The sequence below is a fragment of the Aegilops tauschii genome, chromosome 2, assembly GCF_002575655.3.
Source record: "Aegilops tauschii subsp. strangulata cultivar AL8/78 chromosome 2, Aet v6.0, whole genome shotgun sequence".
NCBI classification, from domain to species: Eukaryota; Viridiplantae; Streptophyta; class Magnoliopsida; order Poales; family Poaceae; genus Aegilops; species Aegilops tauschii.
Window position 1 is genome coordinate 581,097,479 of NC_053036.3, and position 11,350 is coordinate 581,108,828.

At 51.5% G+C, this 11,350-nt stretch overlaps 1 protein-coding gene across 4 annotated transcripts; it reads left to right on the forward strand.

Moving 5' to 3' along the window:
• The first annotated feature begins 423 nt into the window (after window positions 1-423).
• LOC109736813 (disease resistance protein RPM1) lies at window positions 424-10,458 on the forward strand. Of its 4 annotated transcripts, none has more exons than XM_073509063.1 (3): window positions 518-751; window positions 1,105-1,181; window positions 7,425-10,458. In XM_073509063.1, exon 3 carries the CDS (start codon window positions 7,430-7,432, stop codon window positions 10,130-10,132), a length of 2,703 nt encoding a protein of 900 aa, XP_073365164.1. In that variant the 5' UTR covers window positions 518-751; window positions 1,105-1,181; window positions 7,425-7,429; the 3' UTR covers window positions 10,133-10,458. The 4 variants fall into 4 exon arrangements, with proteins under 4 accessions (XP_020151616.1, XP_073365164.1, XP_045089271.1 ...); XM_045233336.2 differs by having other exon boundaries at window positions 613-751; window positions 1,105-1,134; XM_073509064.1 differs by lacking the exons at window positions 518-751; window positions 1,105-1,181 and adding exons at window positions 5,872-6,123; window positions 6,494-6,553.
• Window positions 10,459-11,350: the final 892 nt, after the last annotated feature.

Sequence of the window (11,350 nt, forward strand, 5' to 3'; positions counted from 1 at the left end):
CTTCTATGGAAGAAGCAGCCTTATGGAGTTGTCCTCGCATGACAAATCCAAGACTGCCGTCTCCGTGCACATCAGCCATCCCAGGGCGTTACCCTGACGTCCACTGACCATGACCGTAGAGGAAACCCTACGCAACAACCACAAGTTGCCTCTCCAAAACAACGCCTTCAAGAAGGTCACGACAAAGACGTCGCCGTGACCCGCCGCAGAAAAAATGAAGCTATTTTTTCCATCCGGAGAGCGTTGTATGGGTATGTGTAAGGTAGGAAAAAGGCAATATCAAATCAAACGTAGACCTGCACAGTGAAGTCGCGATAAATTTTTTTTTTTTGGCACAAGTGACTCGGCGAGGCATGACTTTGGGGCAAAAAGGTTCTTGCCCGACCATCCTGTACTAAACGAGCACTAATGAACGAAATCTTTAGAGGCACGACTTGACCTGCGGGAATTAAGAAAAGAACAAGTTGATCGTGAGAGAGAGACGGGAGAGAGATACAGCAGGTCGCCATCGCTCACTGATTGATTGCAGTAGTAGCTCCATTGCTCGCATCTTGTTCCACCTCTTATCTCGCTCTCCCCTCGCCCACTGCCACCGATGAAGCTCCACCCATCGCCCGATATGCCGTGTACAGCTCCGTCCCTCGCATGAATCAGTTTCACAAGCCGGTTCAGTCTTGCTCTCGTCCACTGCAGATCGAGCAGACCCCTGCTGCTCCCTCGGCTCCGCTGCAGACCCCGTAGTTTCCATCAGGTACTCTGTTCTGAGCCAGAGAGTTCAATCACACGTACAGTAGTAGTTTCTCGTAATCCCACGGCTTCATGTGTTCCAAATAAGCTTTAGCTTTGGATGCTTGCCTGCAGTTTTGCTAGAGAAAAGTTTTCGCCTGCCATGTGCTCGACAGATTGTCCCACCGCCAACTAGAGGCCGAGACCGGCTGCCAAAATGGTCAATCTTATTGTACCAGTAGTAGTAGTATGCACAGTACAGTGATCTTGCCTCTAGTGAATCTTGTGCATCTTAAAAGTCGTAGCTCTTAACTGCGCCTGCATCTGTGTCCTTGCCTGCATAGTCTGATGTTCAACTTCTCTCTTCTTATGCTGCAGAATTGATCACGCTGGTCGTTCATTCGGCATGTAAGCGCCGTCCTGCTCCATAGGCCACACACTACAAGTCTCTACATGTCACGCCCCGATGGCCGGATCTGAGAGAGAAGGGGGTGAGGGGATCAGGGTGAGAGGAGAAGGACGAGAGTAGGTGAGAGGAAGCGTGAGGAAGGAGTGGACAGAAAGACCTACTCCTGTAGCTGGGCCCGGTCAGTCTGGTGACCAAGTCTTGCGGTTGCGGGTTCAGAGTCTGAACCTGCATCTTCAGTCCGCTGCTGTGATCGATCAGCAGAGCAGCTTCCTCATCTGCCCAAAGCTGCGCGTTGGGGTAGCGCTGTCGCAGGACGGTGTAGTCTTCCCAGGTTGCGGCGGAGGGCGCCATAGAGCTCCACTGAACTTGCACTTGCACCACTGGTGCGTTCCCCTTCTTCATCATGCGGGGGTCCAGGATGGCCACCGGAGCACGGTCGTCAGCGGTGAGGTCCGGAATCTTGGGCAGCTCGGCGAAGACGGGGGTGTAGTCGGGAACGAACGGCTTGAGCTGGGAGACATGAAAGACCGGATAGATACGGCTGTCCGGTGGTAGTTGCAGTCGATACGCCAGGTTGCCGACGCGCTCCAGCACGGTGAACGGGCCGAAGAACTTGAACGCCAGCTTCTTGCACGGGCGGTTGGCGACGGACGATTGTGCATATGGTTGCAGCTTGAGGAGCACTTGCTCCCCCACGTCGAAGGCATGTTCGGCGCGGTGACGATCTGCTTGCTTCTTGAAGCGAGCTTGGGCGCGTTCGAGCTGAGCGCGAAGCAGCGCAGTGTGGTTTGCCCAGTCGATCTCGTCCGGGGGCGCATCCGCGGGCAGGGTGAAGCTCGCCCCTGGGAGACCTCCCAGATTTGGTTCCCGCCCGTACAGAGCCTTGAAGGGCGAACTCTTGAGCGAGGCGTGGTGGGAGGGATTGTACCAGAATTCGGCCCCGGAGAGCCACCGGCGCCATTGCTTGGGCGCGTCGTGGACGGCGCATCGAAGGTACATTTCCAGGCACTGATTCACGCGCTCCGTCTGGCCGTCCGTCTGGGGGTGCTACGCAGTGGAGTACAACAGCTTGGTGCCTGCAGCCGCGAGAATTTCGCGCCACATTGCACTGGTAAACACCTTGTCGCGGTCGGAGACGATGGAGTGCGGCACGCCGTGGAGCTTGATGATGTTGTCCCAGAAGGCGCGGGCGACTTGGACCGCGGTGAAGGGGTGCCGGAGAGGAACGAAATGCGCATACTTGGTGAGGCGATCCACGACCACCATGATCGCGTCGTGACCATCAGACTTGGGCATCCCCTCGACAAAATCCATGGTGATGTCGCGCCACGGTTCTTGCGGAATTGGCAGCGGTTGAAGCTTGCCCGCCGAATGGGTTTGCTCGTGCTTGGCATGCTGGCAGATGCCGCACTGCCTGACGAACTCCTCGACGGCGCGCTTCAAGCCGGTCCAGGCGAAGAGCTTGCGGACGCGCTGGTAAGTGGCGGTGGCTCCCGAGTGCCCTCCCACCGCACTGTGGTGGAGTGCGGCGATCAGCTTGGTCTGGAGCACGGTGTTGGCGCCAATCCAGAGCCGCCCGCACTGGCGGATCACCCCTTGCTGCAGAGTGCGGCCCTGGTCGTCGGTGTCGCAGAGAGCCAACTTGGCGAGCAGTTCTTGGGCGTCCGCATCCGTCTCGTACAAGTTTGCTACTTCCTGGAGCCACTGGGGCTGGCACACCGAGAGCGCGTCGAGGGCCAGCAAGTGCCCCACGCGAGAGAGCGCGTCGGCCGCGCCGTTGTCCGTACCCTTCTTGTAGCGGAACATGAACTGCAGCCCCACCATCTTGGACATCGCCTTGCGCTGCAGGTCCGTGACGAGCTGCTGATCGCCCAAGGAACACAAGCTCTTGTGATCGGTGACGATCTCGAACGGTGCACGCTGGAGGTACGGGCGCCATTTGTCGATCGCCATCATTACCGCGAGGAATTTTCTTCTCGTACGCCGTACGCCGAGAGCTTTTGATTTCGCACGCCCAGTGCCTTGCTCAGGTGCGCGACCGGATGGCCGTCCTGCATAAGCACGGCGCCGACGCCTGTGCCGCACGCGTCGGTCTCGATAGCGAACGGACGCTTGAAGTCAGGGAGCGCCAGCACGGGCGTGCTCACCATCGCCTTCTTCAGCAGCTCGAACGCGGTTTGCGCCTTGTCGTCCCAGAGAAAACCCTTCTTGGTGAGAAGACGCGTCAAGGGCTTTGCGATAATGCCGTAGTGTGGCACGACCTTGCGGTAATAGCCTGTGAGGCCGAGGAAGCCGCGGAGCTCGGTGGGCGTCGTGGGCACAGGCCATGCACTCATGGCGCTGGTCTTGCTGGCGTCCGTGGCGACGCCGTTCTTGGAGATGACGTGCCCGAGGTACTCGATTTCCTGCTGCGCGAACGAACACTTGGAGGCCTTGGCGTAGAGCTGGTGCGCCCGCAACAAGTCGAGGACCGTGCGCAGGTGTTCCTCGTGTTCATGCAAATCAATACTGAATACCAGGATGTCATCTAGGAAGACAATGATGAACTTGCGGACATGGCGACCGAAGATCGAGTTCATGAGGCACTGGAAAGTTGTCGGGGCGTTGCAGAGGCCAAACGGCATCACTCTGAAGTGGTAGTGGCCGTGGTGTGTTTTGAAAGCCGTCTTTTCTTCATCCTCCTCTCGCATTCTTATCTGATGGTAGCCCGCTCGCAAATCAATCTTGGAGAAGTTTGCTGCTCCTCCTAGCTCATCGAGCAGCTCGTCCACCACTGGCAATGGAAACTTGTTCTTGACAGTGACTGTGTTCAAACGTCTGAAATCCACACAAAATCGCCACGAGCCGTCCTTCTTCTTGACTAACAACACCGGTGCTGCATATGGACTCAGACTATGGGCAATGACACCTGATTGCAGCATCTCCTGGACCTGCTTCTCGATTTCGTCTTTCTGTGCTGGCGAGTAACGATAGGGCCTGGTGTTGATGGGTGTTGTGCCAGGCTCTAGATTGATTGCGTGATCATACTGTCGCTTGGGAGGCAGGACCTTAGGTTCAGCGAACACGTCTGCATATTCAGACAGAAGTTTCTGAATCCTGGGAGGTGGAGGTGCAGGTTCAGGTTTGTCCGTTCGCTCAACTGTGACCAGGGCTGCTGTCCAAATGTCGTTGGCTATCTCCATGCGACGCAATTCGTATGCATCCAGTTCCGCGATGGGAGGAAGATCTGAAGTTCTGATGCCTTGTAAGTGCACTAGTTTGCCCTCGGTTTCGAACGCGATAGTTTTGTCCTGCCAGTGACAATTCATGGGACTGTGCGCTGCGAGCCAGTCGATTCCCAGAACTCCATCGTAGGCGCTGAGCGGCAGCACCCGGAGATCAGTGTGGAAGGTGTGGCCGGGTACTTGCCATTCCAGTCCTCGCACCAGTTTGTTGCACAGTAATCTCTGGCCATTGGCGACGCGAACTGACACAGGTGGTAGGTTCTCTGTCTGAACTTGCAGCCGCGCGAGAAAGGTTTCACTGATGAAACTGTGCGTGCTCCCTGAATCAACCAACAACAGCATGATCTGATAACCCACTTGTGCTCGTAGGCGAATCGTGGAGGGAGTTTCCTCGCCTGACAGAGCCTATTGAGAGAGAGAACAGCATTCTGGCTCCTGATCGGCAGGTGCATCAAGCAATTGTAGGGCGTGGACGGTGTCATCAGACAAGATCTCGCCGAAGTCGCCCACCTCGATTATCAGAATCTGGCCTGTACGTTTGCACTGATGCTCGCGCGAGTATTTGTCCCCGCAGCGAAAACAAAGGTCGTTCGCTCTGCGGAACTCGCGCAGCTGGCGCTCTCTTGCATAATCATCGGCGCCTTGCCGTGGTGCGGCTGCAGGGCGAGCTGGGACAGCGGCTGCTGGTGGTGCAGGTGGAGGTGGACGCCCCACTGGTGTGATGCGCGAACGCGGAGTACGCTGTTTCTCCAATTCTTCCTCCTGAATGCGGGCGAACACAGCCGCGCGAGTGATGCTGGTTGGCGCTTGCTGGCTCTGATACCAATTGACAGGACCAAATCACATCGAACAGCAACACAAGCACTCAAACTAGCCCCGATTGGATAAATTGCAGCAACAAGGTACAGATACAGGGGTTCAGATCGAGGATCTGCCTGAATTCTACCAAGTAGTCTAGGGTTCTACCTTAGGCTAGCTATCCAAGTAGTCTAGGATAAGTTATACCTTAGGCTAGCTATTACAAATTCCTCCTGCACAGCAACTCTGAATGTTTGCCACGAAACACCCGGGTGAGTGTGTCGATAGGCCTGGAGCCACATCGCGGCGAGTCCGTCCATGTATAATGCCGCGGTGGTGACCCAGCTGTGTTACGGCACCCGGTACAGCTCGAAGTAGGTGGTGCAGCGGTCCAGCCAGATGCGCGGGGCGTCGCCGTCGAACCGCGGAAAATCATGCTTGGGCGGCTTGATGTAGTGGTCGCCGTGGCGATCGAGCTCCGAGGACGACGAGGACCGCGCGGTGGTCCGTGGTTGACGAGGCGGGCGAACGGAAGCTGGGCCGCGCCATCCGTGTAGAGGGGCAGCGACGGAGGACGAAACGGTGGTCGTGGCGGCGGAGGTGGTGGAGGGTGCGCGGAGGAGTCCGCGGTGGCCGTGGCGCCCGAGGGAGATGCGCCTCCCGAGAAGGTCGCCGCGGGATCGACGGTCGGCGCAGCCTTGCGGGCCTCGTCCACGTCGGCTTGTGTGAGGTCGATTTGCTTGGAGAGGAGCTTGATCTCGGCGGAGACCTGGTCGTTGTAGACGATCTGCGCCTGGTGGCGCTCGTCGGCGGTCTTCTGATTCGCGTCGAGGCGGCGGATGACGGATTCGAGCAAGCTCTGCAACTTGTCCGTGGTCTCCGACATGGCGTCGAGCACGCGGCGGGTCTGCGCCGAGGGTTGGATGGTGGTGCCGTTGTTTCGAACTAGATCAGATCGAACCCCGGGTAGGATTTTGTGCGAGCTCGCCGGAGCGGCGCGCACCTGACCCGGTGGATGTTACCGATCGATCAGCGAGCCAACGGCGGTGGTGGGAAAAAAATTTGGGCTCTGATTACCAGATTGTCACGCCCCCATGGCCGGATCTGAGAGAGAAGGGGGTGAGGGGATCAGGGTGAGAGGAGAAGCACGAGAGTAGGTGAGAGGAAGCGTGAGGAAGGAGTGGACAGAAAGAAATGACTCATTCATTCGATGCCTTGCTCGTCCACACACGCGCGTACAAGTAAGCCACCCACAGCTGGCACCCACGCACACACACCTACTCCTGTAGCTGGGCCCGGTCAGTCTGGTGACCAAGTCTTGCGGTTGCGGGTTCAGAGTCTGAACCTGCATCTTCAGTCCGCTGCTGTGATCGATCAGCAGGCGTGACACTACAAGGTGAGTATTGGTTAGCTGATGATGTGAAACTGCCGGTATCAAAGGTTACCCTTTTCGAAAGATAGCTCTGTGCCATGTAGTCTATCAAATGTGATAAATTAACTTATACTAAATCAGCGACAATTAATATGGATCGGAGGGAATAGATAAATTAGCAGCCCACCGGTTCATTTACTAGACTAGGTGTGATCTATGCACATGCTTAAGAGTTTTGCGCTCAACTGGTGCAAACATCAATTGCTTGTTGGTCCTTACATGGTATCCTGGGGGCTTGCCAAGCCTCCTGCAATGAAAATCCCTCTCTAGTTCTGATAACAGTCAAAAGGGATGGCAATCGGATATTCTGTCCAGCTTAGTAGGTTTCTCCTGTTCTGTTCTTTGTGTCACCTGTCATCCACGTTCTCTACTTATTCATTAATTCGTTTCTTGGATTACGCTAGGTGCTTCTACCTTAGTTTTGGCAAAAGAGAATGACTTTGACTGAACCTTTGTTTGTGATGTAACTTATCTCTTTGCTTGGGTATGTCTATTCTAGAATACGAGCCAAAATCCTCATATCTTTTCCAAATTCTGCCGGGTGAAGTTCACCTAGGAATTCCATCCGTTACTAGTGCTGTTAACTCTGATCCATAGGGAGATTTCAGTGGACAAAAAGGGATTCTATGATGTGGTGATACCTGGTATCTTCACACATGATATATCATAGTTTGGTTTTAGATATGCTATAAATCGATAAATTCAGTCGAGAAAAAAATGGAATGACATGGGCCAAGGGGTATAAACTACTATTTATTCATGCATGAGCTAATTCGGTTAATTCTAGATGGTTTTTCTACTCTGTCATGTAACATGCACTATGTTTGCTGAACAGCTCAAATGGCCGAGGCTGTACTTCTTGCTGTGACGAAGATTGGTTGCATTTTAGGAGATGAAGTCATCAAGGCCATCATATCTGAGCTCTCCGTAAAAGTTACTAATCTGAAGGAACTGCCGGTAAAGGTTGAGCAAATAAGAAAGCAACTGACTATGATGAGTAATGTAATAATGCAGATAGATACTGTATACCTCATTGACAAAGGTGTCAAGAATTGGATTGGGGAAGTCCGCAACGTGGCCTACCATGTTGAAGATGTAATGGATAAATATTCATACCACATACTTAAACATAGGGAACAAAGTCGCCTGAAGAAAATATTGAAAATAAAAGATTATGCAGTTTTCAGTCAAATTGTGGATGAGGTAGTTGTGGTAGAGGAGGAGATTGAGCAAGTTATAAAGTTGAAAGAACGGTGGTTGCAACCCTTCCAGCTTGTCCCTGGCCCACTTACTGAGATGGAAAGACGGTGGTCCCAGGACAGCTTCCCTGAATTTGTCAAAGATCAAGATCTAGTAGGAATTGAAGAAAACAGGATATTGCTGACCAGATGGCTGGACACCGAAGAGACGGAGAACAATGTGATAACAGTATCAGGCATGGGCGGGTTGGGAAAATCTACATTGGTTTCAAATGTTTATGAACGGGAAAAGATCAAGTTCCCTGCAAATGCATGGATCGTTGTGTCACAAATTTACACTGTTGATGCTCTGTTGAGGAAGATACTATGGAAGATTGGATACACCGAAAAACCATTGTCAGCAGGCATGGACAAAATGGACATATATGACATGAAAAAGGAAATAGAGAAGAGACTTGAAAATAGAAAATATCTGATTGTACTGGATGATGTCTGGGAGCCAGAGGTATACTTCCAAATATCTGATGCTTTCCCGAATCTCCAAGGAAGCCGCATCATCATTACGACACGGAAGGACCATGTTGCAGGAATTTCTTCTCCGACCCGTCACCTTGAGCTCCTGCCATTGAGTAATCCTGATGCATTTAAGCTCTTCTGTAGAAAGGCTTTTCACAACATGAAGGATCACACATGCCCCGAGGATCTCGAGACAACTGCTACTTCTATTGTTGAAAAGTGTCATGGCCTGCCTCTAGCAATTGTTACCATTGGCAGCATGTTGTCTTCAAGACAAAAATTAGATGTTTATAAACAAACGTACAATCAGCTTGGACACGAGTTGTCAAACAATGATCATGTCCGAGCAATTTTAAATCTGAGCTACCATGACCTTTCAGACGATCTCAGAAACTGCTTCTTGTACTGCAGTCTCTTCCCTGAAGACTACCCCATGTCACGTGACACCCTTGTGAGGCTGTGGGTTGCGGAAGGCTTTGTGCCGAGTAAGGGAAAGAACACGCCAGAGATGGTAGCTGAGGGAAATCTCATGGAGCTGGTCCACCGCAATATGCTTGAGGTGGTGGAGTATGATGAGCTTGGCAGGGTCAGCGTCTGTAAGATGCATGATATTATGCGTGAACTGGCTAGTTCTGTTGCTAAAGAAGAGAGATTTGCTTCAACAGATGATTACGACACAATGATGGATATTCGTCGTCTGTCATCATGTGAATGGAAAGAGGACACTGCACTGAAAGCTAAACTTTCACATCTTCGAACAGTAGTGTCAGTAATTCCATCCTCGCCTGACATGCTATCATCAATTTTATCTGCATCGAACTACCTTACTGTTCTTGAGCTGCAAGACTCTGAAATAACTGAAGTGCCAAAATCGATTGGGTCTCAGTTCAATCTGCGTTACATCGGGTTACGGCGCACCAAGGTCAAGGCACTTCCGGACACTATTGAGCATTTGTCTCGCCTCCACACCCTCGACATCAAGCAAACCAAAATAGAGAAGCTACCACGAGGGCTTTTCAAGATCAAGAAGCTGCAACATCTTTTCGCCGATAGATTTGTTGATGAGAAGCAGGTGGAGTTTCGGTACTTTAATGGAATGCAAGCACCTAAAGAGCTGTCCAACTTGCAAGAACTGCAAACTCTTGAGACCGTGGAATCCAGCAATGACTTGGCCGAGCAGCTGAAGAAACTGACGCAACTAAGAAGTTTGTGGATTGATAACATTAGTGCCGCGGAGTGTGCAAATCTGTTTGCTACCCTTTCAGATATGCCGCTTCTTTCAAGCTTGCTTCTTTGTGCAAGGGATGAGAATGAGGCACTTTGCTTTGAGGCTCTCCAACCAAGGTCTACAGATCTACATAAGTTGATTATCAGAGGGAAATGGGCCAAGGGGACACTAAATTGCCCGATATTTCTCAAGCACGGGACACATCTCAAGTATCTAGCTCTAAGCGGGTGTCACCTTGTGGAGGATCCACTGGAGATGCTCGCCCAGCACATGCCAAACCTCACGTATCTGAGACTTAACAACATGCATGGTGCAAGCACTCTGGCTCTTCCTGCAAACTCCTTTCCAAACCTGAAGACACTTATCTTAAGGTGCATGCATGATGTCAGTGAGCTAAACATCAGTGAGGGCGCTCTTCCATGCGTTGAAGGTCTGTATATTATCTCGCTGCCGAAGCTTGATAAGGTCCCTCAAGGCATTGAATCCCTTCGCGCCCTTAAGAAGCTCACACTGCAGTGCTTGCACACGGATTTCAGAAGCCAATGGGACACTAACGGAATGCATCAGAAGACCCTGCATGTTCCAGAGGTTCATGTCTAGATGCAGCAGGTCAGTTCTACCTGCAATGTTTGTCTTGGATGGTGCATCTGTCATTCACAGTCGTGTGGTACTTTTAATCGTTCCAGTAAATTTGTGATTATTGATGTCGTCAGCAGCATTTGCCGGTGGTTACATGTGTAACATATTTACTCAAAGTTTGGTATCGATTGCCTTCCAGAGGTCCGCATCTGGTTTTATATTGTTAGTCATATATGCCACTGCCAGTACTGATTTCATGTAATGATATGTATTTTTCTTATCGAACACCTTCTGTGAATAATCCTTTCAAACATTTGATCTTATATATGTGGATATATTTTGATCTTTGTCGCTGTGTGGCCCTGTGATCTGATTCAGCAAGATTTGAGCAGCTCGCGCATCTGTGTGTTTTCCTGATTAGGTGCCTCTATAGCACCTGTGTGTCTTCCGCAGGAATTTGGGTCCTCCAGTTTGAAGGAGACAGAGTAGTCTCATTTTGGTTCATCTTGATATGATGTCTGATACTCTTGGGAGAAGGAAGACAAAGCACATGCACTTTATGAACATGTGCTCTATGTTCAAAATATGTAGCGGAGAACGGTTTCCCTGGGCATCAGTACCTCATCTTGGGAAGATTAATTGATATCAGGGGAAATTGCAGTAAAAAATGTCAATGTAGCTATGTTGTTTCCTGCCCCAGTTAAGTCCCTGCTTGAAAGGCCAGGAGGCAGAGCTCGGTCCAAGTTGAGAAAGTGTATTTCGCATATTTTAGAGGATGCAAGGATCGAAAACTTGCAATAGCAATGCAACACCTGTCCTTTCATGTCAGTCATTGTGGTCTGCATTCGATCATCTTGGTATTGTTCGAGTAAATTGCGCGGTTGGATTACATGAAACTGTGTGGTACAGTTAGTGGTTGGGGACAGTTGTTCGAGCATACGCATGTGGAATATACATGTGGCATATACATGTGGAATTTACAACTGGAATATGGATGTGGCATATACATGTTGGAAGTAGTACGTCGAGCGTGCAACCCCACACAAGCAAGCAAGCACATGCAGCATTGAGAAAGCAATGCAGAGTTAAAAGGACAAAGCATAGTGGCTAGTGAGGGAGTCCTGAACTAAGGGGCCATCGGGCATCCGGCCTGTTATCCATGGGTTGTGAAGACATGAAGGCCGAAGACTGTACCCGTGTCCGGATTGGACTCTCCTTGGCGTGGAAGGCAAGCTTGGC

Bases quoted from the DNA above. Each gene is read 5' to 3' on its own strand.
- LOC109736813 (XM_073509064.1), top strand. From the start codon at position 5,997: ATGACGGATTCGAGCAAGCTCTGCAACTTGTCCGTGGTCTCCGACATG. The intron at 6,124-6,493 runs GTAGGATTTTGT...TTGCGGGTTCAG, and splicing joins TAGATCAGATCGAACCCCGG to AGTCTGAACCTGCATCTTCA. The intron at 6,554-7,424 runs GTGAGTATTGGT...TTTGCTGAACAG, and splicing joins AGCAGGCGTGACACTACAAG to CTCAAATGGCCGAGGCTGTA.